Here is a 27,052-nt window from a genome sequence, read left to right on the forward strand (position 1 = left end):
GTTTCTTGAGGAGTGTTCTATCACACTGTATTTTTGTGAACAGTCAACACAACCCTGAAAATACACTATATTGCCAAAAGTTTTGGGACACCTGCCTTTACGTGCACATGAACTTGTACGACATCCCATTCTTAATCTGTAGGGTTTAATATGGAGTTGGCCCACCCTTTGCAGCTATAACAGCCTCAACTCTTCTGGGAAAGTTTTCCACAAGGTTTAGGAGTGTGTTTATGGGAATTTTTCACCATTCTTTTAGAAGCGCATTTATGAGGACAGGCAGTGATGTTGGCGAGAAGGCCTGGCTCGCAGTCTCCACTCTAATTCATCCCAAAGGTGTTCTATCGGGTTGAGGTCAGGACTCTGTGCAGGCCAGTCAAGTTCCTCCACACCAAACTCACTCATCCATGTCTTTATGGACCTTGTTTTGTGCACTAGTGCGCAGTCATGTTGGAACAGGAAGAGGCCATCCCCAAACTGTTCCCACAAAGTTGGGAGCATGTAATTGTCCAAATTTTCTTGGTATGCTGAAGCATTAAGAGTTCCTTTCACTGGAACTAAGGGGCCAAGCCCAACCCCTAAAAAAAAAAAAAACAACAACCCCAGACCATAATCCCCCCCTCCACCAAACTTTACACTTGGCACAATGCAGTCAGGCAAGTACCGTTCTCCTGGCAACCGCCAAACCCAGACTCGTCCATCGGATTGCCAGACAGAGAAGCGTGATTCGTTACTCCAGAGAACACGTCTCCACTGCTCTAGAGTCCAGTGGTGGCGTGCTTTACACCACTGCATCCGAGGCTTTGCATTGCACTTGGTGATGTAAGGCTTGGATGCAGCTGCTCGGCCATGGAAACCCATTCCATGAAGCTCTCTAAGCACTGTTCTTGAGCTAATCTGAAGGCCACACGAAGTTTGGAAGTCTGTAGCTATTGACTCTGCAGAAAGTTGGCGAATTCTGCGCACTGTGCGCCTCAGCATGCGCCGACCCTGCTTTTATGGGGATAAAAGGGAGACGGTTATATTCACATTAAAATACCAAGCTTTATGTTAATCTCCTGACATCTAAAAAGAGAACATGAAAGAATTTGTTTCAGATAATTTGTTTCAGTCAAACTGATGGACATTAGGATTATTTGAAGGGCAACCTTATGATTCGAAATTATTTGTTTCAGTCTTTTTAGGGTGGAATTTCCACAAACCGGAAGTGCCTCCCATAATCTAAAATGCAGTAGGCTCGTTAGGAAACAGTTGGTTTATTTTCACTTTTTTTGGGTAGCCTAGTCTATTCAGTCCCCAACTAATTATCACTTTTGATGTACATATTACATAACTGTACGCAGTTTTAGAAAAAGGCTAACAAGAAAAGTCCTTTGCTACTACAATAGTAATAGCCCATATCAAACATCTTTGCAGCGCGATAGCTCACCTAAAACGAGAATCAGCATTGGCTTGGCTTTTCGGAGATGGCAGAACTGAGGGATTTCAAATGTTTTAAAAGCAAGGCAGAGAGGGTGTTTTTATTGCTCAACAAGTGAGTAAGGTATTTTATTGAACTGATAAATCGTATAGCTCTCTAACATAATTCATTGTAAAGCATAATCTATTGTGATTGGTCATATTCATCCACAGATAGAGCCGAAGCACAACAAAAACAACGTTCTTCCGCAAAATTCATGAAGTTTTGTTTATTAACCGCTAGAGGACAAAGTACTACCCAGTTAGTGAAGCACTGTATCATTTTCCCCAAAAATATTCACTTAGTTTTGATGCATCTTAGTCATTTTTAATGATATATCACACCTTCACACTGACTTACAATTAATTTTGATTGTGTTTAAATGTATTAATAATTAGTTAAAAGATTGTTTGCATCATGTGGTGCTTCTCAAACGGAAGGCTGCATCCTGAAATGTAAGACAAAAATAATGTTTTCGGACATTAAAGTATAGATGTTATGTTTTTGCTGTAAAATAATTAATCATTTAACACTACACTGCCAATAATGTAAGCCACTGGGAGACCTGTCATTCACTGTATTGCATTAATAGAAAACCAGTTAATATAAAGATTTGTAGGCTAATACAAATTATTTTTCCAAAATTAGCTTTAAATCGTATTCATGATTGGACCGCGGGGGCGGAAACATTTATGACTTAGCCATGTGCACTTGGTAGACTGTCTCGTAGTCTAGAAGCCTCCGAATGTGTGGACTAAGAAGTACGCAGCCTCAGTAGGATGCAGCCTTCGGTTTGAGAAGCAGCCATGGTTTTGTTGTAAAAAATAATTGCTATATGCAACGCTAGGTGGAGCCATTAACGTTCAAATAAATGTAAGAATAGATCTGAGCAACCTAACAGTTTTTTTTTTTTATGGCAATGTTTTAAATTTTAGTCTTCATTTATCTTAACACCCAGAGTACCTATAAAAAGATAGGCTGCAGAGCATATTAAAATAGGCTATGAGAAAACTGACTGCTAACTCATGGAAGATAATTAAAGTGAAACAATTTATAAAGCTAGGCCTACATTAAGCCTTTAAGTCTAACCATCATATTTTTGTTCAGACAAAAACAAGCATTACATGTTTCTGATTCAACAATTACACATTAAGAGAAGTGCATTTGTGGCCTCTCTCATACATCTGTGAGAATATTAAAAAGAAGGCGTATCATTCAAAACAAGCACTACCAAGACTGTTATATAACCTCTGAAAAACATAGGCCAGGGTTGGTCCTGTTGCATAAGCAGACAAGTGTGAGAAGTCCTACTGAGATTGATGAATAGTCAGACTTCGGAGAATTTACGAAGTCAGACATGCGATTCAGTAACATGTCTTATACTACATCATCAGTTTTGAATGTTGAAAGACACTATGTACCCAGTAAATATAGGCTGATCTTCATTGAAGTTTCATGTGTTTTTGTTTTCATGACATTTGAAACAGGAAAGTGGATCTCAAGGAAAACTAGTAACACTTTACAGTAAGGTATAAGTAAATGAACAATGTTTACTCTTTCTCCATGTTACCTGGACAGAGAAATTCACGTTTATTTGTCAGCAAAAGTACGTATTGATTTTAATAACATAACTAAATGTTGAAATTAACAAACCACAATTAATAAATGCATATTTTTCATAGCTAGTTGACCTTATTGTGAAGTGTTACTGGAAAACGTTGAAATAATGACTTTTTTTTTTTTTCCTGTCAATTTGTTTTAAAAGGTAAAAATACCTTCTTCTTTTTTTTTGTTACATAATGATTTATGTTCAATTGTTTAACTCATCTGTAGAAGACAACCCAAATAACTTAATACACAAACCACATTACTGTATATCAAATACTATTGGAAATAATACCAGAATAAAATACAGGGTGAGATTCAAGTACAAAAGGAAGGGGAGATCAATTGTGCTTTTTAAGAATCAAATATTCAACACTCAAGCTGCTCTTTAAACTTTTATGAATAACAAAATCTTTTTTTTTTTTTTTCTCCATGGCACAGCACTATTTTCATTAATATCACAAATATAGAAAGATGGCAATTGTTTCGCCATCCCCAAAACTATTTAAAAAGTCAAACACTGAAAAATTGACAAAACACCAGTATTAAAAACCAGAACATCATCTTTCCACTCTCTCTCGTACACATGAACATCAACATTGGCACTTGCAGAACAATCAACTCAAATAGTGCTGAGCAAGTATACGATCCCCATGAGGAAAACCATCCATATTAAATGGCACAACTAACAAGAAGGCACGTCAACTGCACGTTAACAGGGGCTCTTCAGTCCACGTTACAGCATGCTTACGCCAATGCCCACATCACTTTCTCAATAAACCACCTAACAGCTTTAGTGATCTAATGGAGAGTTAAGGCATTACAAGTCAAACATCTGTTTCCACTGACAAATCAAGGTTTGATTCCAGTATTCTTTACTTGTTTTGATTAATATAAACACACAAATGGCATACTGTTATGAATTTAAAACTATACAGTCTCAGACAAACTGATTTTGTAAATAAGACCATTTTGATATTGTCTGACAAAAATTTGCTACAGTAATTTTAAGGCCACTTTGAAGGACCTCGCATTAGACACAATAAAGCATACTTTATACGATTCAAAAGGTGCATTAGCTTAACCTTCGGAGTGAAAACGGACCGTGTGACACAGTAGGTGCTGGGCCGATTTCCCTTTCTCACATCTGTTGCTTTGTGAAACTTGAATTTCAAGTGCTGCTGATTGCATCATGACTCTTTCATTTCTGATTTAGAAATTAAAATGGAGAAGAAAACATGATTTTTAAAAAAAAAAAAAAAATAAAGGGATAATGAATGCTTGTTTCAGAGTCTAATAAACTTGTCTAGATAAAAAAAAAGACAGCATATTATTCATGTGATTGCCATTTATGGTTTTGTCCTCACTTAAGATCTTGAGGTAAACTCATTTAACAAAGGGAATGAGGGAAGCTTAACTCAAGATATAAACCCAAGAAGAGGAAGTCATTTTCTTAAAACACAAATCTTCTCAAATCACCCACCGAAGAGGACAATCAACTTGTTTCATTTTAACAGGGCTTCCCTCAACCATGAAAATGAAAGAGTTGCAAAGAAGGAAAGACACGTCTTTTTGTGAATCTCACCGAAAAACAAGCCTAGGCCACATTTACCCCTGAATTCAAATGAAAAATAAATACAAAATAATATTTGCATTCAGAATAGCATATTTTATGACAATTCAGATATTTTTTGCATTGTGAAATTATTTATGACAATTAAAATGTTTTTCCCTCATCATTACCATAATGCATCTGGACACTGTTTTTGTGTTTTTCTTTTCTTTTTTTTTTTTTTTTATTATTATTATTATTATTATTATTCACACTAGTGATTTTCATTAGATTTTCATAACTGTAATACAGTACTTTTTAGCAATAAGCATTAAAGGCAGTACAACAAATATAACCATAACGTATAAATACAATATAATTTAAATATATTATCATATTTGTTTACACATTACAGTAAATATAAGTTTGCATTTTTTGCATCATGGCGGAAATTGGGGGGAATGTGCTTAGTTGTCAAAATATTCTCACAAATGCAAAATCATTTTTCTTAAGCAAAATATAATTTCTTATTTCTATTATTTGACTTCAGGGTTAAATATGGTCTTGTCAGCTTTCCTGAGATTCACCCATTCGAGTGTTAAAACAATCAGCTTGTTATTTTATGCTTGTAATAGATAAAGCAGTCCTTCACAGTTCTGTCATTCGCCTTCTTTTCTCTATCAAACATCATGTGAATGGAATTCTGGGTAGGTGATGAGGACTGAGCTAGTGGCTGGTCCTGTTAGGGGGAAGCAGTGTGGTGCTCCGAGCCCAGCAGCCTCCCTGGCCCCATAGTGACAGCTGCCCTTAGTGTCTCGCTAGCTAGTAGTCCTCTGCTGCTTGAGCACAGTGTAGACATTATCCACTTTACTCAGTCTTTCGAAGAAAGGGATGAGATCCAGCAGCTCTGTGTCAGACATGTCATCAAACCAGGAGGCTACAGGTACCTAAACATGACAGAGAAGAGTTTCTGTTACTGTTTCTGGGACAAAGCGGCAAACCATTGACAAACTTTAGCAGGCTAAGCACTGTACAGACTCTATCGTCAGACCCAAAGCAGTTATATGCGCAAAAGAACAAAGAAAGGCAGTAACGTACAGCATTGTCTGGGTGGAAGATGTAGGAGGCTGGCGAGTTGTCCACAATGATGACTTTGTTGAGATCCCTGCCTAGACGGCTTAGGTCCTTGACATAATTTCCACGGTGGAACACACAAGATTCCCGGAAAAGACGGCTTCGGAAAGCTCCCCACTTGTCCAGCAGATCCGAGACGGGATCGGCATACTAGAAAAACAGAATCGCATTAATGTGATGGACGCGGTTAGACCGAGGAGACCAAAAAAAGTGCCAAGTATCAACAAAAAAACAAGTGAACTCCTTTGTAAAAATGCAAGGCTCACACCAATGAACCAATGACTACTGAAATTCCATGTCAAATTCATGTGTGAGTACTGGATAAAGAAATCATTAATATAAACAACCCTCTTTAATTATATTTTGTTACTATATCTAGGTAGTAACTGATTATGGATTACATATCAGATTCCATAATTGGTATACTTGTAATTAGATTATATTACATTTTAAAATACTCATAATCAGACTACTGTTACATTTTTTATTGATTACATGATTACTTAATATTAAAAAAAATGGAAGTAAATTATTTACAATTTTTATTGATTCTCACTAATTCTGTCCTTTCTAAAACAGCCAATTGCTTATGTTCTGAAAGTCTTCCAGATTTGTGGAATTGCACAGCATAACAAATAAAATATTTCATCTTTTTTGTGTTTTACTTTGATTATTTTAAAATTCTACATTTTTTTGGGTTGATTATTACCTTTTCATCAACTTACAAACCCCCTGCAGTTCCTTCACAAACCTAGATTGGGAAACCCTGACATAATGTAATGTTTAATGCGCTTCATTTTGTTGATGACATTTTCAACCATTTATTTTTCTTTTTGTATTTTTATAATCACTATAGTACAAGATAATCCTATTCAAATCTATGTGATAAACAATTTCTAAAAGTAAGGTCAGAAGTAATCAGATTATAATACCTAAAATGCGTAATGTAATAGAGTACGTTATTAACTACAATTTTCATCATGTAATTTTTATTCAGTAATGGATTACAGTTTGCATGTATTCTGCCCAGCACTGTGTATGTGTGATGTGTATGTTGTATCTACTGTATGCATGTGTGTGTGCTGTGGTATCTTGCACCAAGACGTTAGCAGCAGATCCTTCAAGTCCTGTAGGTTGCGAGGTGGAGCCGCCATGGATCAAATCTGTTGGTCCAGCACATCCCACAGATGCTCAATTGGATTGAGGGCAACACCTTGAACTCTTCATCATGTCCCTAAACCATTTCTGGCACGTGTCAAATTTGCATTTACATGAATGGCCAGACCCAGTGTTTCCCAGCAGAACATTGCCAAGAGCATCACACTCCCTCCTCCGACTTGTCATCGCCCCACAGTACATCCTGGTGCAATCACTTCTCCACGTAAATGGCACACACGTACACGGCCATCCACGTGATGTAAAAGAAAACAGGACTCATCGAACCACTTTCACTGCTCCAAGGTCCAGTTCCCAACGCTCATGTGCCCATTGTAGGCGTTTTCAATGGTGGAGAGAGATCATCAAAGGCACTCTAATTAGTCTGCAGCTACGCAGCCCCATACACAGCAGAGTGCGATGCACTGTGTACTGTGACACATTCCTCCCATAACTTTATTAAAATCTTGCATGACTTGTGCCACAGTATACCTTCTTTTGGCTTAGACCAGACGGGATAGCCTTCGTTGTCCTTGTGCATCAATGAGCCTTGGGTGCCCAACACCCTGTCGCTGGTTTGTGATTGTTTGCTCCACAGACCACTATTGGTAAATTCTCACCGCTGCTGACCAGGAGCAACCCACAAGCCTTGCCGTTTCAGAGATACCCTGACCAAGTCGCCTTGCCATAACAATTTGGGCATTCATAGTAATTCAGATATTTATTCCTGCCAATTTCTCCTGCATCCAACACGATTCCGAGAACTAATTGCTTGCTCACCACCTAATCTACCCAAACCTTAATATGTGGCCTTGTAAGGAGATAATCAACAATATTCACTTCACCTGTGACTGTTTTATATATGTAAGCATTAAGGTATGAGAGGCTGTGCTGTATCGTGAATAAGTGCGGAATAAGTGTCCGCTTCGCGTCGTGCCTAACAACTCCCTTCAGCCGTGACTTATTCACAATACAGCACTAGCCTCGAGTACCTTATTGCTTTTATAAAACGGTTACCACACAATACAAATATTAAAGCTAAAAATATGCAACTTTTACAAAGTAAACTCTTACTAAAAGCCTTCCTTCCGCCGGAAAAAAATAGTCCCTGATCGTGAACAGCAACAGAAGTTACATTATTACGCCATTAGATGGCGGCAAAGACTGTCTTTGTGAGTGTGTCAGTCAGTAACGAAGACTTTTACATTGAAAATTGTTGTGAACACGAAACAAGACAACTGACAAATGCTTTGACTAGCGCTGTCAGTCACGGGAAAACCCCTTAACTGTTAAAAGGACAAGATAATACATTGGACATTTAAACAGATTATTTATTATGAACATAGGACTGACCTGAAGGAAAATGCTAAATCTGAATGCAGGTAATTAACTCGCTCACTCGATCTCTTTCTCACAATACTTTTCTACATTATACAGTAAGTTTCAATGAACAATACAAATTGAGAACAAACAGTTTACGTTGCTAAGAGTGGTTGCTAAGGGTCAGGAACTAACCGTTTTATATACAGTATATATTATGAAGCAGTGGCACGACTAAAATCTTATCTGAATAAAATCTTATCTAAAAACAGACACCAAAGTTGGCACACTGTTGCTATCAGATCAATTTATTAAGCTCACCTAGAGACAGCCAAGATATATGTGCTTTTTTACAGGTTAAGTCCATTTTAAAATAACTGGATGTTTTCCATAACTGTGGGAACCCAGTAACCGTCTATAAAACTGATAGATACAGTGAGTGATGTTAAATCCTATTTCTTAATAAACTAAATGCTGAATGCCTTGCATAGTGCAAAAATCCTTTTGCATTTCTTACCTTGGCTAAGCTTGCAGTGAATAACACACACTCAAACAGTTCCCCCATCCGTTTGAGGAACTCGTCAACATGAGGTCTCTTCAACACATACACCTACATTCAGAAGGTAGACAAAGGAAAAAACGGTTAAAATGTGTCATTACTTCAAAGTATTAAATCCACAGCTAGGAAAAAAAAACAGCATATGAGAAAAACTGGTACTAAACCAGGGTCACATTCATAAAGTGCTTACAAAGTGCACTGTTACAGCTAAGATATCTTGCTAAATAAATAAGATTTATATTAGCCTGCATCTTGATATGATGCTTCATATAACGATGAACTTTATGTGATCGTAGAATGATAAACCCTGTTTTAAGAGAAGCAATAAAACGGGTTGTTTTACTCTAACAACTAGGTCAGCCAAGCTCATTTATGAAGCTGGTGGTCTCATTCCTGAACCAAGTCATCCTGAATAGGCTTTCCGGACATCACAAGCCTATCCTGGATTACTTGAAACAGGCCAAAGCCTTGTCTGTCAGTCGTCTTCAATCTCCTGGTGTAACTGGGGCTGTCGGCCTTTAAAGGGCCAAGGCATCGTACTGTCATAGCTCAAGAGAGCAGGAGTTTCACTCTGAGGAGAGATTGATGGCCAATGACTTCTCAGAAGCCAGTCAGGGTTTCTCCATTTCGTCAGGACACAGAAATAGCCACCTGCTGCTCTGACCCATCAGCCAAGATGGCAACGATACTGTCAGGTTGCACACCCGTGTTAAGTGGTAATAGGTAAACAGAGGAGAAAATGCTTGCGTTGACAGACAAATAATAGTGGTCACAGGCATGATTATTACAAAAGCATAACTGATGCTTATTTTTCTTGATATTGTAAATCACAATTGTTAATTTTAATTAATAGAAATTACATTAAAATAAATACTTATTCTGTGTTTGAAAAAGCAGTATTCTTTATGCATGTACGCAGGAAGCAAACAACAGAAAAACATGACAATGCTCACATTATAATCAACTAAGATGTCATTGCAGACATTGTTTGAGAACAGAAGTGAAACATTGCACATTCGTCCAATTAGCACCGATGTTTATAGTTCTTAGTTTAGACCTATTTATAAGGCTCTGCATTTATGCGTATAATGGACTATGACTGGCTACAACTCTAAACCAGAGCAAAAACATGTAAATAAAACAATTTGATCAAACACTGTAATCTGTGGAACACCAGGGGCAGCAAAAGGGTCCGTGGAAAATTTGAAGAACAAAAAAAGATTTTAGGATTGGAAAGATAAATATAAAGCTGCTTTCGATCTCTAACAATGTTTATCTTGAAAAGCACAGTACAAATAAATCTGATGTGGGATTTTTTTCCAGGTTTATATATCTAACATTAACAGTGGATAAGAAAAAAAAAGATATACTTAATATAAAAAAAATATTTTCCAGATAATATTTTAATAATTTACATTGGCTTCAGTGCAATAATACTACAAACTATTTAATTTTGCAAATTAGTCATCTTTATATCAAGATTTTTTCCCCTCACACAGCATAAATTATCTTTATATATGGGGAATCTTGGCATTGTGTTAATGAACACTTTCATGATTGTAAAAGCAGCAATCATATTTTTATTTCCCCGACTGATTGATTGCTGCCCTACAGCTGACATCATAACTTAACCTTCCAATCGTCAGTTATCCATGGATAACCTTGCATGAGAACAGGTTATGCTCACCTGATGTACTGTCCCATCAATTTCCACTGGAATGATGAAGTCAGCATTGTTTACCGGCTGGGAAATAAAAAACACAAAATTGATGTAACTGTTGTAGGCAGAAGAAAATAAGATTAATCTATATTGCAGGTGACTGACTCAATGACTGACAGGATGTGTAAACAATATCCATCAGGCTCCAGTCATTTTCAGAATATTGCCACAGACTCTGAGAGTGGTCTTTAGATAGGTCTAGAAACTCAATCTCAAATGTTGAGATAATCACGTTTATGTGTTATAGAGATGTCAGGACAGTGTGACCTACATTCACAGATGTGGCATGAAGTAACATAATGCTGTCTTATTCTGTAGGATCACACTTGTTTTACTTCTGACTGACTTTAAAGGAATAGTTCACCCCACACATGAAAATCGTCATTATATATTTACTCTCAAGTCATTCCAAACCGCTACGCTGTTAATTTTCAGTGGAACACTGAAAATTTTATGGTTTAAAAAAAAAAAAAAAAAAGATACAACTTTTCTTCTCCTTTTGTGTTCGACAGAAATAAAAAAATATATAAGCATGCAGATTTGAAACAACATGGGGGTAAATAAATTAGCTTTTTCAGATCTTTCGATCAAGTGGAAAATAAGCTCATGCAATTTACATATGAATGTGACTGGAGACGACAGAAAACTGTGAGTGCGGGTTAGAAATCATGAATGGTGAGAGAACATTGTGCTTAGTATGTTTTTTTTGTCTTCAAACAAAATCTGGGTCTTCAGCCAACAAAGTTTAAATCCTGTGTGGCTAGCTCGCTTCCCATAATGTGTATGTATTAAGTCAGTAGGTGGTCTTCTGTGGCTGTTCGAACACATCTGACCACATGAGCGTCTACACTACAAAAGCAATCCAGTCGAATGCGTTTTCGAATACCTCTGGAAGTGGTCAAAAGTGGACAAGCTCAAAACGTTTTAGACCCCGTTTACACCTGTATTTAGCGTCGTCCACTTGTGATCGGATAAACCAAAATGCATCATAAAGGGTTAGTTCACCCAAAAATGAAAATTCTGTCATTAATTACTCACCCTCATGTTGTTCCACACCTGTAAGACCTTTGTTCATTTTCGGAACACAAAATTTTAATGAAAAAAATATTTTTTATGAAATATGATGGCTCAGTGAGGCCTGCATTGCCAGCAAGACAATTAACACTTTCAATGACCAGAAAACTACTAAAGATGTATTTAAAACAGTTCATGTGACAACAGTCATTCAACCTTAATGTTATGAAGCAACGAGAATACTTTTTTTGTGCCAAAAATAACGACTTTATTCAACAATATCTAGTGATGGGCGATTTCAAAACACTGCCTCATGAAGCTTCGAAGCTTTACGAATGTTTTGTTTCAAATCAATGGTTCGGAGCGTGTATCAAACTGCCAAAGTCACGTGATTTCAGTAAACGAGGCTTCGTTATGTCATAAGTGTTTTAAAATTTCAATGGTTCACCACTGGGGGGCATGACTTTGGCAGTTTGATACGCGCTCCAAACCACTGATTCGAAACAAAAGATTTGTAAAGCTTCGAAGCTTCATGAAGCAGTGTTTTGAAATCGCCCATCACTAGATATTGTTGAATAAAGTCATTATTTTGTTTTTTGGCACACAAAAAGTATTCTTGTCGCTTCATAACATTAAGGTTGAACCACTGTAGTCACATGAACTGTTTTAAATACGTCTTTAATAGTTTTCTGGTCACTGAAAGTGTTAATTATCTTAGAACGGTGTCACAGCTGGGACTTCTGTGAGGAAAACATTCTGTTTCTTTCTGGCTTCCCCAAATTGTGCACATAGCATCTTTATGATGTCATGCAGTCAGAGAAAAAAAAAACTTCCATAAAGAGTCAAATCAGGGGCTGCCACATTTCTCCATTAAGTGCATGTATGCATGTAAAAACAAACACTAAATGCCGCAGAATCATTTAACCAAATGTAGCAAAACAGCACTTTCTTTGGACAATTCAATGCTTTCCATCGGCTCAAATAAGCTTGTGTATTTACACTGGTACACTCCCTGATAACTCGGAAGATTGGAAAATAACCGTCTGGTATGTTGCAATTTTGCAAAAGATGACTTTTGTGCATACATCTTCTGTTGTCAAGCACATTGTAATGGGCACTGCATGTGTTCTGTTACAATGCAAAAATTATTTACATTATTACACTGTAAAAGAACATTACATTGGTTGAAAGCATTGCATTAGGCCTGCAAAAACTTGTCTACATTAACATGCAAGAACATACTGAACTAATACTGGAGGTTTTTTCCTCTATGCTTCTATATGAGGCAACAATCAGTTTACAGTAGAGACAGAAATTGTTCACTTAAAAATAGGAATGTAAAACCGCAAAAAAAAAAAAAAAAAAAAAAAAAAATGCATTAATGCATTCTGTACCATTACTGTCACCAACTGGTATTTCAAAAGTAATAATGTACTATTATAGACTACAAACAGGTTTCACAAACCCTCCCATTATCTGAAATTGTTTGGACAAATAGAAGTCCATTATGGAATGACATGAGGGTGAGTAAAGTATTTTCCTTTTTGGGTGAACTATGTCTTTATGCTCAGACAGGAGAAAACATTTTACCACACTTCAACATTAAGGTCTGTAATGATGTGAATGCACGCAATGGTGTTAAATGTCTATCTATAACATGAGTCAAGTGTATCTTATTGCCATGATATGATTAGCTGAGCTTCCAACAGCACATGTGACATACAGTTTCTTCACACCCGTTGCCAGCTATAAACTGATGGAAAAAGAGGGCTCAACACATTGGCTTACCTTGAATGAACTGTGGACTAGTGTTTCATCCAGATCAATGACTACACAGATCTTCCCTACATCTTTAGACTTTATCTGTGGAAGAAGTGGCTTGGCTGGGACCTGTAATTAACATTTCAAGGACATTGGTAAATAAGTAGCCAAGTTGGCGTTTACAACAAGGAGCTATTATACAGTGAAAATACAGTATAGGTCAGTGTTTCTCAACTGGTGGGTCACAACTCAAAAGTGGGTTGCGGAGTGTGTAAATAAAAAGTCACCTTGTTTTTCACCTCAGAAAAACAAACTTTACTGTCCTGTCAGACGTTATATTGAGTTCACGTAACATTATATTGGGTCGTGGCTTAATGACCATGGGAAAACGTGGGTCCTGTGGCCAAACCAGTTGAGAACCACTAGTATAGGTTTTTAAATGTCACAGACATTATTAAACAAATAAAGACTGAAATTTCATATCAGCTATACAAAATACTTTATTATAAACACTCTTTATTAGTCTTCTCTAATCTGTTAGTAAAGAATTGAGTTTTATGAGTAACATATGTAGGATTGGCCGGTATGGTGGTATGTACTGTATGATGGACAGTAAAGTTTGTCAACTTGTAAAGATTTTATTTGATATTTTATAGGTTTATATGGAAAGCTATTGGTGGATAGTCACATGGAAAAATGTAAGACACTGAGCGTGACGTGTCTAGAATTTAAACAGAATTTAAAGACGGAATATAACACTAGTTTAACTGTTTGAATCTTTTGTTTTAACCCAGATATTAGACAAATGTCAAATTAATCTTTCACTAAAAAAAAAAATAATAATAATTTGTAAAATATTTAATTCACTGGAATATATAAACATCTTTTTCAATCAAATTTCCAGGGGGAAAAAATTCAATATATACACTACTGTTTTAAATTTGGGGGTCAGTAAGGTTTTCTAATTTTTTAATAAGTCTCTTATGTTCACCAAGGCTGCATTTATTTGACCAAAAATACAGTAATATTGTGAAATATTATTACGAATTTAAAATAACTGTTTTCTATTTTTATATATTTTAAAATGTAATTTATTCCTATGTTAGCAAAACTGAATTTTTTGCAGCGTTTACTCCAGTCCTCAGTGTCACATGATCCTTCAGAAATTATTCTAATGTTTATTAGAAACATTTCTTATTATCATTATGTTGAAAACAGTTGTGCTGCTTAATATTTTGTGGAAACCCTGAATCTTTGATGAACAGAAAGTTCAAAAGAACAACATTTATTTATTTATTTATTTTACAGACTTTCATTTTTGATCAATTTAATGTGTCCTTGCAGAAGTCATATATTTACTGAGTAAAACAATTAACAAAATGCAAATACACCATGATAGGATTTTGGTCATTCACCCAATCCCAAACTGGGTGTATTAGTTCTAGAGATGAGTATCCATAAGGGGGCATAAGGTAGCTCTTTTAGCACTAGCATTCCATAAGCAGAGGAAGATCAAGTGACTGACTGCAGCTGGGGTGGAATTGCAAAGCTGCTGGCCAACCAATTCTTCAGCAGAAAGTACATGGTGCACACACAGTCTGAAACCGTCTCTGTCCTACGCTTACAGAATGAGTATCACAAGACCTACGTGGCCTTCCGGATTCATTACAAGTCAGAGAGTGTGCAGATAACTCTGATTTAAATAACATAACATATGCCATGGAATAAGAACCCAGCATGGAGTCTTATTTTAGTTCTGTTGCTACTGACTTCATACTAATTAAAATTCAAATACATTCCTTCACAAGCAAAATCTTTTGAGATTGTACTATCAAATTCATGCATATAAAGTTGCTTGAAGTAAAACAAATCCTAAAATCAATCAACAAGTGCCTCCCCTACCTGATCTATGGGCGGAACACATATTTCACAATCGCAGTCCTCTGAGTATTCTTCATCTTCAGATACATCTCTATCCTCATAAGAATCACTCTGCTCACTTGTCTTGTTTTGGTCAGACTTAAAAAACGTGTCCTGTTCAGATGCCTCACTTCTAGCAATTTGATGTATAAGTTCCTCTAATTTTTCATTTTGCTCTTTCTCCTCGGGCAGACCATCTGTTTCAGAAGGATGAAGAAGCCCAGAGGTGTCTTTTGACTCAGTATGGGTTTCTTGCTGACCATCTGATACACAAAGAGAGCCAATCTCTGTGTTTGACTGTTCCTCAAAGGCACAAGAGAGCAGTTGAGCAGCAGTTGGTGTCTCTTTACCTTTATCACTTTCCTCAGAACATCTCACAAGATCTTCAAAATCCAAAAGGGTTGTTTCTTCATCTTCAGTAGTTTCAATCTCTCCGCAACAAGGTCCATGAGCCCCCTCATTTTCATAAAAGTTAGGGTGTGTCTCCTCATTTTCATCAGTTTCAACCACAGAACTGAGATCTTGTATGATTTCCTTGTTCTCAGACCTGTGAAATTCAGGTAAATTCTGACAGACCTCATTTTCCAACAATTCTTCTTCAGATGATTCTGAAGTATCAGCTTCTTGAAATGTGTCCTTTACATCACAGGACCCTGTGGAATCTCCAGATATATTACTGGAAGCATTTTCAACCACTTCTTCCAGTCCATAACCTTCAACGGCTCCAACACAGGACAACTGTACATGCATATCAACATGGGGTTCAACGACCTCTCCATTTTTGACGCAAAGATCACTGCCCTTGGCCTCAGAATACAATGCAAGACTCTCCTCAATAAAATCAGGCCCATAAGCTTCAGTTTCACAGACCTCATCTGGTTTGGCACATTCTTGGATTTGAACTGGTTCAACAGTGAGTCCAACAGCTACAGCTTCAGCATATGTTTTACTGCTTTGCTTTCCTGTCACTTGTCGCTCAGAATCAATCTCGCATGCTTCTTCACAAGCATCATTTCCCTGTGTATACATGTCAAAGTTCTGATTACCTTCTTCATGACACTCATCTGGCTGTTGCATTTGAATTGAGGACTCATCATCCTCTGCAAAAAGGTTTTGCTTATCACATGGTTGGTCTGAGAAGATTTCAAACGATTCAGACTCATCGACAAAACTTTTGAATGATTCATCAGAGCTACTTTGACTTTTAGCATCCATGCAGTCACCGTACTCCTCCTCGCTTGATTCATCTGAAGAACCTGCTCCCGTGGTCACTGCATCCAGGATGTCCACATTTGAGTGGAGTTCAAAAGTTCCCTCCTCCTCCTCCTCCTCCTCCTCCTCCTCCTCATCATCATCATCAGCTTGAAAAGGTTGAAGAGTTTCATCATTACAACATTTCCCTTTCTCCAGCTCTTCACACTTTCTACAGAGCTTCCTAGAGATACCCAAAGCTTGAACTTCAGGTTTAGAATCTACAACTTCAGCATTTTCTACCTCTCCATTTGACTCACTAATTTCAGCAGCAAGACTTGAAGTCTCTTTATTATGCCTCAAAAGATCAGTGAGAAATTGAGAAAGCCAGCGAGCCTCAAAAATTTCCATTGATCCAGAAAACATGGCATCACACTCAGATGGTTTCCTACCCTCAGTTCTGCTGCTATGGTTAGGCAAATTTTCTTTGTTTTTTGCTTCAGGCTTGTGAAAGACGGAGTCGTGTGTTCCTGACAACTTCGGGCAATTTTCTGCAAGTCTGCTTTGATGTGGGCCCTCAGAATGGTCAGTGGGCACAGAGGGAGTGCATTGTTCAAGGACGTCACATTTTTCGAAGTACATTCCACAGCTTGTGCATTGTTCTAAAGCCTTAAAAGATACAGAGGCTTCGCTGTGCTCAAAGAGTTGGTTACAGTCTTGATATCCTTCAGTCGAAGAGTTAAAGGTCCGGATACAATCAAAGCTCTCCGACAAACAATTGCAATCATCTAGACTGTTTAGCAGAACTCTGTCATCAGAGGTGTCCATTTGCCCAGTAAGCTGTGTTTGCTCAAGGGACGCACAGTGGTCAGATGGCTTACTTTCTTTAGAGTCCTGACACAGTTCAGGGGATTCAAAATGTGTGGCATGGTATTCATCAAGCTTGTTTTGATTGTTAGGCTGGGACTGTTTAGATGTCTCACAGTCTTCAGAATCTAGTTCAACTACATCGTTTTGTTCAGATAAGCTGTCTTCAGAACTGTTGTTTTCACACTTGCTGTACTGTTCCAGATATTCTGCACCACACCCAGAAAGCATTTCATAATCTAAGAGATAAAATTGTGAGGACTCAACACCAACTTGAGGAAAAGAATCACAAAGATCTTCCTCAGTTAACTGTTCTGCATCATCTTGCGGAAACGACTCATAATCATCTAGACTCATCTCGGGCGAAATGATTTCTTCTGCATCATCTTGTTGAAAAGCCTCACAAAGATCTTGGCTCATCTCAGATAAGTTTAACTGTTCTGCATCATCTTGTTCAAAAGCATCACAATCATCTAATCTCATCTCGGTTAAAATGATCTGTCCTTCATCTTGTTGAAAAGACTCACAATCTTCTAGGCTCATCTCAGACAAAGTTAACTGTTCTGCATCATGTTCAGAAATCTCACTTTGATCACTTGGCACAAATGCAATACAAAGTTCATCATTTTGGCATATTTCAACCAAGTCAACTGAAGAACTGCTTGTTTCAAAACACTCACTGTGCTCAGAGCAGCTGTCCAACAAAGAGCTGTATCCAGACGAACCAGACTGATCTGAAAATTCACCATTGATTTGAGCATTTTCAATGCAAAGTCCATCAGCTTCATTCAATTCGATGGAGTTTTGGCCAATAGATGTTTCTTGCTCTGTGCTCAATTCTCCAGCACATTCCAAAGACTGGTTTTCCTTTTTAGGATCTCCTTGTCCAGAGACCTCCGAATGGCCAAAGCACAGTTCAGCGGGCATGTTTACTTCGGTGTGCTCGCTTTTAAAAAAGGAAGAGGATTCCAAGTATTTAGTAATGTTGCTTTCGACAAAAGACATCCGTTCTCCAAAACACTGGCAAAGGTCAGAAGAAGGGAAACACTCCAAACATTCTCCCATAGGTTTGCTTTCTCTAGAGAGCCTGCAAGAACAGCCAGAGATCTGTGTTTGCAGAGGGGGCTCACAAAACTGAAGGGATTCGTTGAGCCCACAGCCTGCCTGAGACACCAGCAGCAATGTGCACGCTGACATGACAGAGGGGTTGAGACTCCACTGAACCCTGCACTCAGCCCGCCTTCAGGACACCTACCGATTTATTTTGGTGCTTCAGAGACGTGACAAATAACCCTGGTGTATCAAATCACTATAAAAAGCTGAAGTAAGGCATAAATCTGAACCCGACACCTACAGCGTCTTGACACCCGATCTGCTCGTAGTTGTTCACGGCCATGTTTTTTTTTTTTCCCCCTGAATAATTAGTTTAATGGAATCATGGCTGGAAAAATGTTTGACATATCTTCATATCAGCTTTCAATTAGTTGGGAATTTTGAGGAAAGACAGCTTTTTTTTTGCTGAATAAATTAACAGCATTCATTTTGAGTAACTTGGGGTCTCTACATGAAAGCAAATTTGATTAATTCTTATTATGGTACATTCAACTGCGAGAGCTCGTAAACAGGAAAAGAATTGCGCAAAAGCTAACATGAGGTTTTGGTTTCCTCACTATCACAGCTGATCATGTGGCTCTCGCCTGTGTTAACCACGAGCTGGCCAGTATTCAGAAAGCGCAAGAGAGTACATGGTGGGGAGGCAGTGGGACGTCAAAATAAGAAGTTACCAAAACCAAAATAAACTCTTACTTTTGAGATGGTTCCATTCTCTTCCACCAGCAGCGGGGCATTGTTATTGACAGGCACGTGATCCGTTTCGTCATGACAAAGGCAGCAGAAGAGACTGTGGAAAATGCCACGACTACGGGGTTTCTTCGTTGAGGATGCAGCATGTGGAGGGGTACCTGGGAAACGAGAAGCATATAATATCATACCAACAGCTACCCTGCTGTTACCATCATATATCTTTGCATACATGATACACTCAACTAGTTCCGACAGCTTATGCTCGTTATAAGATGAGTGTAGTCAGATGCGCATATAAATGACTGGTCTTCAATTACATATTATGTAAATAGCTGAGTGCCAGCATCAGAATTAAAAACAAAATGGAGAACTTGAAACAAAAACTGTGAGGACACAGAAACAGTGAGCTTTCAACCTTGAAATAAAATTCCTAATGATATAGTCTTAGTAATTAGACAGAAAATAGAGTGTACCCCAATTCCAAAGCATATGTCTGAAGTCACATGTTGAAATATTGATTAAGACAAGCAAGATACTTAACAATGTAGTAAAATCTTTCACTGAAAGCCTTAGCATATTTGGTGTTTTAACTGTATAGAAAAAAATGGTGTCTATGAATTTCTAAAAGGGTGGAGTGAAGGTTTTATTAATAGGAAACACATGTATGTCACACCCATGAGTTCCCCAAGACTTACTCCATACTCTGAGCTTCAACATATGACAGCAACAATGCTTTTTAGTCTGGGATGGTTTGAGGAAAAACTGTGGGGGGAAAAAGGATGTCAAACTACTTGTTCTGAACCAACTAGTCAACCACTAAAAAAACAGCACAAATTGATTTTCCTTTGCTTAGAATTACTCAAGTAATCTCACATTTTATCTCATTTAAATTTTTAATAGCCCACTTTTTTCCACAGAGGGTCTCAATAGGGTCTCTAAGTGGTCAGTGGAAATATTTTTAGAATTTTATAGTTTTTATTAAAAACAAAAAAATACTATTAAAAAGGACTATTAGCTCTGAAGTTAACTGTAAAACTGCTCTGGCACAAAAATGTTTAGTAACACTTTATTTTAGGGTCTTTTAACTAGTTGCTTATTAGCATGCATATTGCTAGAATATTGGCTGTTTATTAGTAATTATTAAGCACATATTAATGCCTTATTCTGCATGACCTTATTCAACATTCTTAATCCTACCCAACACCTAAACTTAACAACTAACTTGGCTAACTATTAATAAGCAGTAAATTAGGAGTTTATTGAGGCAAAATTCATAGTTAATAGTGAATACATGTTCCCTATACTAAAGTGTTACCAAAATTTTTGTAAAAATTGATGTACAAACACATTTTTAGAATAGAAAAGACACATGATTGTGTTTCAAAAAGTAAATCCTTTGCAAAGGGGATCATCATATTCGGGGGCTCCTGGACTCCCTAGCATCAAATAGTTTGAAATTCAGTGTAAAGAGTAATCAAACACTAAATTATTCTAAATACCCATGCCTACTGTTTGCTAATAAGTAAGATATTTGTCACCAAATACAGCAGACAGAGACATAGTATCCATGAATAGTGACACATTACAGAGAATCCACGTGATTATGGATCTATGTTGGGCTCGGGGCAACAGCACAGCCCTCGGCAACTTATAAGAGCGAACAACAGCGACGAAAGCTGGACTTTGCGAGACAAAATCTTTGACAAATTAGGCTGCGGCCAAGACAGCCAAGGCAGCTGTCAACAGGGAGGATAATCATACCGTTCAAAATTCAAACTTAAAGCTCATGTATCAAACAAAGCCGTTATAAACAAGTTGTTAGAACATATTGTACTTTCATTCAGTTACTCTGAGAGCCTTATTGTAATGGTAAGAGAAGATAATCAGAAACTGAAGGTTTTATTTTAAATTTAGCCTGTTAGATTTATCTCCATTCTGACATGTCCTTCAACATAAAAGTTGCCCTCAAAACCAAACTTAACCTAAAGAGTATATATGCAATGAGCTGCCCACCCATCATCAGGATATAAAACACGTCTCTTGACCTTCAAACATAAAACGTACATTGACTTGTCAATGGTGGCACACACGCTATCCGTGCATATGACCCTCTGGAAATATCCAGAGAATCTGACAGGCCGTAATAGTGAAACATCGCTAAGTGTGCACACCTGCATCCCGGCACAGGACACGAGGGTGGCAGGTCTACAAATGTGATGAAAAGGGCAGGTGAAAGGGACTGTGAAGAAACTGCATCCATCTCTTCACTCTGATATTACACATCTGAAGGCTTTAAATAGCACCCACGGGCAGCTGTTGACAGTGGTTAGTGATGGCATTCTACATAAATATAGACCACGCCATAAACGGAATCGCAAAACAAAACTTTGTTGTGTTCCCGGCGCAGAGACAGGAGGGAACGGCTCAACCATATGTTTATCTCATGCCGTACATATGATACCTTGATGGACACCATGATGAAAGGCCGAAAAGCTGTAAGCTATTAGCCCGGAGCAACAAACTTGAACTTGTAAACAGAAAAAGATCAAACAGAGACTAGCTAGCAGAGACAATTCTAAGGAAAACTTGACTCCTTGGTATTCTGTAATGAGCCAGAGGGCTGAATGCACTTCAGTTCTCAAGAGCTGATAATAAGGCTACAACTTTTTCACTCTACCCAGGTCAGTTTCTAGCCACATACTTAAGGGTAGCTTATCTAAGTCTCTTTTAAAGAGGGTCTTCATGCTATTCCAATCCTAACGGACAGAGGCCACTCAGCGACTGACTTTACGACCATGACATGTGATCCCATGTTACAATCTCACAACTTGTTTCACGCCACCCCTCAGAGGAGGAGGACAGCTGATTTGGTTGACATTGCACATACTTTACAGAAGTATAATGAAAGGCTCTAGATTAACTTACGAAAGTATGACATTGGTGCCACCAAATTCTACAGGTAGTAGGGAGGCAGTAGAGCTGCACGATTAATCATATTCTAATCGTGATAACAATTTCTGCTTCTCTCAATTAATTAAAAGTTAATCGTCGTGATATTTGCCCCGCTAAAAGCATACATTTTCTGGCCAGTATTTTACTTAAAGGGTTAGTTCACTCAAAAATGAAAATTCTGTCATTAATTACTCACCCTCATGTCGTTCCACACCCGTAAGACCTTCGTTTATCTTCAGAACACAAATTAAGATATTTTTGATAAAATCCGATGGCTCAGTGAGGCCTCCATTGCCAGCAAGATAATTAACACTTCCAGATGCCCAGAAAGGTACTAAAGACGTATTTGAAACAGTTCATGTGACTACAGTGGTTCAACCTTAATGTTATGAAGCGACGAGAATACTTTTGTGCAACAAAAAAACAAATTAATGACTTTATTCAACAATATCTAGTGATGCGCGATTTCAAAACACTGCTTCATGAAGCTTCGAAGCTTTACGAATCTTTTGTTTCGAATCGGTGGTTCGGAGCATGTATCAAACTGCCAAAGTCACGTGATTTCAGTAAATAAGGCTTCATTACATCATAAGTGTTTCAAAATTTCAATGGTTCACCACTGGGGGGCGTGACTTTGGCAGTGACTTCAAACATTTGAATGGTATAATCATAAATATTGAATATATATCATAATATAGATAACATGCATTCATAAATTGCAATCACAAAAAAATATACACATATATACACATGAACTACTTAAATCTCAGTTTCAACAAATGCAAAAGCTGCTAAAAGCGGTCAAACCCACCCACCGCCTAATGACACAAAGTGGCTAGTACCAGAAAGGAAACACAAGACAAACAGAGTAGATCGTAAAATGACAGTCTTGCTGCTTGGATTAAACTCAGAGAGCATGAGAATCCCACTGGGGGCCCCAATGAACTCGCTCTCCCTCCCTATCTTTCTCCTTCTCGCACAACCTCCCTGGAATCCAGCCATGTGTCTGGCCCATAACTCTGCTGCACTGTGCCCAGCCAAGCCAAAATAGGAACAGGAAGTGTGAGGAAGTGAAGTAAGAGCCGCCACAAGGCAATGGAAGGCCCACACTGAGCCTTCATTGTGTCCCGCCTCAGCCAGATCATGTTTCACGTGCAAACAAAACAGGTACAGAATGGCAAAGGCCTGGGAACACCACGCTGAGATAATCCACAATGCCGTGCAGACAGGGAGGGATTCCGATTACTGACCACATCCACTGACCCACTTCTCTGAGGCTGTAACACCTTTCAAGACAGGAAATAACAAAAAGGGATATTTTTGAAATATTAGGAATATTTGGCAAATGCATGCAGACTTGCCAGTGCAGCCTTGGCCGCTGTCAATCCCAAACATGGAGAAATGACTAGGGCATAGCTTTGAAGCTCTGCCTTTCTAAAAATACAGTACTATAGCAAAGTGGAGAACAGGTGTTCCGTCTCCATGCCGAAAATGTATCCGAAAGTCCTGGACAATGTCTTGGCACACTTTCACAGGGTCACACTAAAAGCTAAGCCTCAGTAAACAACATTATCCAGTAACATATCTTCTATGTCGCCGCATTAATAAGCGCTCCTAAATTAATCCAAGTACTAAAATGTTCCTTAGCTCAGAGACCAAGCCATTAAGAAGACGATTACTGAATTATGCAAGTCCGGGTGCTTGTGGGGCCAGACACAACACGTCAAGAGTTTAGTCTAACTCCAGTATCCAGGAAAAGAAGTCAGTCACACACTGATTTAAAGGGTAAGTTCACCCAAAAATGAAATTTCTGTCATTAATTACTCACCCTCATGTCGTTCTAAACCCGTAACACCTTCTTTCATCTTCAGAACACAAATTAAGATATTTTTGATGAAATCCAAGAGGTTTTTTTTATCCCCCACAGAAAGCAATGTAATTACCATCATTCAAGGTCCAGAAAGGTATTAAAGACATTGTTAAAATAGTCAATGTGACTACAGTGGTTCAAACTTAATGTTATGAAGCGACGAGAATACTTAACAAAAATAACGACTTTATTCAACAATCTTTTCTCTTGCCTGTCTCTGACATATCCGATTACAGACATATCCGATGAGCACGTCAACACAATGGTCATTCAGAGGTGTTTATGAATCCGCACAACAGCGCTCAAAGCGCCACATTTTTAAAATTTCAGTACTGATTGGTACCAAAGTCAGTACTTTTGACAACTCTAACGACCATACAATATATCAAAAGAAAGAACAGAGCCTTTGCTTTCAAATGACAAAAAAAATTATTCTAGCTTCATGCATTCTTTTTTTACCAACTTATACAAATGTGGAACGAGAATGTGGGTGAATTATATAATAAAAAAAGCAATATTTTGAACAAAAGGCTGAGAAAAATCACATTCATCTGAATTAGAGGTCAACCGATATGGGTTTTTCTCTGGCCGATGCCGATATTTAGAAATCAGGGCAGCCGATGGCCGATATATGATGCTGATTTTTTTGGCCGATTTTCTTTTTTTTCCCCTTCATCTCATGAAATCTAACAGTTAAGTAATAAGAAGTGATACAGAAAATTGCTTAAATTAAACATTTATTGAACAGCACAAGCCTCTCCAATCAGTGAACTTGTATAATTTAAACAAAAAATAATGTATACGTTAAATATTAAATACACAAAACAGGTAATCAAAAAATCTAGACTTTGTCAAATAAACTTTTGGATAAAAAATAAAGTTTTAGTGCACAAAATTGGCCGTGAGTCCTCTTATCAGCATGAAAAACTATAGATTTTTACAATGGATTATATAGGCTGAAGCCTCGAAAGCAAGCCAAGACTTTGTTTTGTCGGTTCATCGCGATCTCACAAAGTTCCGTTATGATCAGTGAAACTGTCAAGTTATGCACAATAAATATGCTACGCTTTGTTTGTTAATGCGAGGTTTAGCGAGCGTGCATAACTCAGCAGCATTGAATAAAAACTCGTTTTGAGTGGTGAGTCTCTGACTAACTTAAACACCTCTGATTGGCCATTGCGCTAGAAATCAACAACTATGGCAGGATCATGTGCTCCACAACAACGCTTAGCTGCTCGTAGGTGCGCCTGACTATTAATCGACCTAATTTGCAGCACAATCGGCCGATGCTGATTAATTTAACAATGCCAAAAATCGGCCCGATTAATCAGCCGGCCGATCAATCGGTCGACCTCTAATCTGGATCGGGCTCAGAACGATGATCAAAATATAGATCAAGTAGATCGAGTCCATCAACACCCCCAAAGCTTCACAGTCCTATAGCTCATCCTGGGTCGACATTTCATTCGGTAATGTTAGGCAGATTTGATTTACATGCTGTTGAATGCTTGATGATTGCATTATTTTACATATGCATAACCAATGCTTCTACCGCTTGTTTCTGCTGCTTCTTTTCCTGGAGATTCTGTACTCCTTCAGAAGATTGTAATAGCGCCCCCTACCGTATAACAGTGAAAACATGGATTGCTGGAAAATTTCGTCAATGGCAGGAAAAGAGTTAAAGCACTAGTAAGAATAGGCTTGTAAACCGATCAGTAATGTTTTGCACTATGCCATTTTTTTGGAAAAAGCAAAAACAAAAAAGTATTAAAGGGTTAGTTCACCCAAAAATGAAAATAATGTCATTTATTACTCACCCTCATGCTGGTCCACACCCGTAAGACCTTTGTTAATCTTCTGAACACAAATTAAGATATTTTTGTTGAAATCCGATGGCTCAGTGAGGCCTGCATAGCCAGCAATGACATTTCCTCTCTCAAGGTCCACTAATGTACTAAAAACATATTTAAATCAGTTCATGTAAGTACAGTGGTTCAATATTAATATTATAAAGCAACGAGAATATTTTTGGTGCGCCAAAAAAACAAAATAACGACTTCTATAGTGATGGCCGATTTCAAAACACTGCTTCCTGAAGCTTCGGAGCGTTATGAATCAGCATGTTGAATCAGCGGTTCGGTGGAAAAAAAAAAAAATTCCTTACTGATGAGCTTTACAAACCAAACTGCACTGTGAACATTCAGCATTAGAACTTACTATGAATAACACCAATTTCCGCCACGATCCTTCAATACCGACACACCCCAAACTCAGAATTCAAGAAAATCCAGAGTTTCCTACTGGTAATTATGACTATGTAGGAGCATTCATGAGTGCTTAACATGTAAACAGAACACAATCATTACAACACAACCTGAAAGCAGTAATAGTGCCTGCTAAATTGAGAGTACAAATACTCAAGACAAGAAAATCCAGGGATTCCTCTGAAGCATCAGGGCATGTAGAAACAGGCCACACATGAAGAACTGAACCTTGCTGCTGGACTCACACACATGATGCGATGGCTACCATGTTTACAATACGTGACAGAGCACTAACTGAGTTACTTTAATGTGGTTCAACTTTAAAAAGTTGTTCAAATCATGTTTAGAAATGAATGTATAAAAAAGATCTCATTAATAGTCTTCGCATCGAAGACCACAAGAACGTCATTTCACTCATATACACCTCAAGCTACTGCTCTGAGACACCACTTTTGATAGACAGGCCAGGAAAGGGACCCAATGCATGATGCAAGCACACCCAAAAGTTTAAACTATGACAAAATCCACATATCAACAAATCTGACCACAGATTATAAGTACTGCTGGTAAAAATAAAATGTCATTCTATTCCTGAAGCTTCGGAGCGTTATGAATCAGCGTGTCCAATCAGCGGTTCGGAGCGCCAAAGTCACGTGATTTCAGCAGTTTGGCGGTTTGACAAGCGATCCGAATCATGATTCGACGCGCTGATTCATAACGCTCCGAAGCTTCATGAAGCAGTGTTTTGAAATTGGCCATTACTATATAAGTCGTCATTTTGTTTTTTTGGCGCACCAAAAATATTCTCGTCGCTTTATAATATTAATATTGAACCACTCTTACTCACATGAACTGATTTAAATATGTTTTTAGTACATTAATGGATCTTGAGAGAGGAAATGTCATTGC

At 37.9% G+C, this 27,052-nt stretch overlaps 1 protein-coding gene across 2 annotated transcripts in view; it reads right to left on the minus strand.

The window, feature by feature from the left end:
- Positions 1 to 3,443: 3,443 nt before the first annotated feature.
- Positions 3,444 to 27,052, minus strand: part of ctdsp1 (CTD (carboxy-terminal domain, RNA polymerase II, polypeptide A) small phosphatase 1) — a 30,847-nt gene continuing 7,238 nt past the window's right edge. Inside the window, exons 2-7 of one of the 2 annotated variants that reach the window (XM_051906848.1) lie at positions 19,061 to 19,215; positions 13,304 to 13,405; positions 10,469 to 10,525; positions 8,740 to 8,832; positions 5,712 to 5,897; positions 3,444 to 5,560 (exon numbers count right to left, since the gene is read on the minus strand). In XM_051906848.1, coding sequence (XP_051762808.1) covers positions 5,432 to 5,560; positions 5,712 to 5,897; positions 8,740 to 8,832; positions 10,469 to 10,525; positions 13,304 to 13,405; positions 19,061 to 19,215 — 722 coding nt within the window. In that variant the 3' untranslated portion in view covers positions 3,444 to 5,431. Of the gene's footprint in view, positions 5,561 to 5,711; positions 5,898 to 8,739; positions 8,833 to 10,468; positions 10,526 to 13,303; positions 13,406 to 15,178; positions 18,486 to 19,060; positions 19,216 to 27,052 lie in introns of those variants that run through there. The other variant, XM_051906847.1, reaches the window with a different exon arrangement.

Source organism: Ctenopharyngodon idella, chromosome 9 (genome assembly GCF_019924925.1).
Source record: "Ctenopharyngodon idella isolate HZGC_01 chromosome 9, HZGC01, whole genome shotgun sequence".
Taxonomy (NCBI): domain Eukaryota; kingdom Metazoa; phylum Chordata; class Actinopteri; order Cypriniformes; family Xenocyprididae; genus Ctenopharyngodon; species Ctenopharyngodon idella.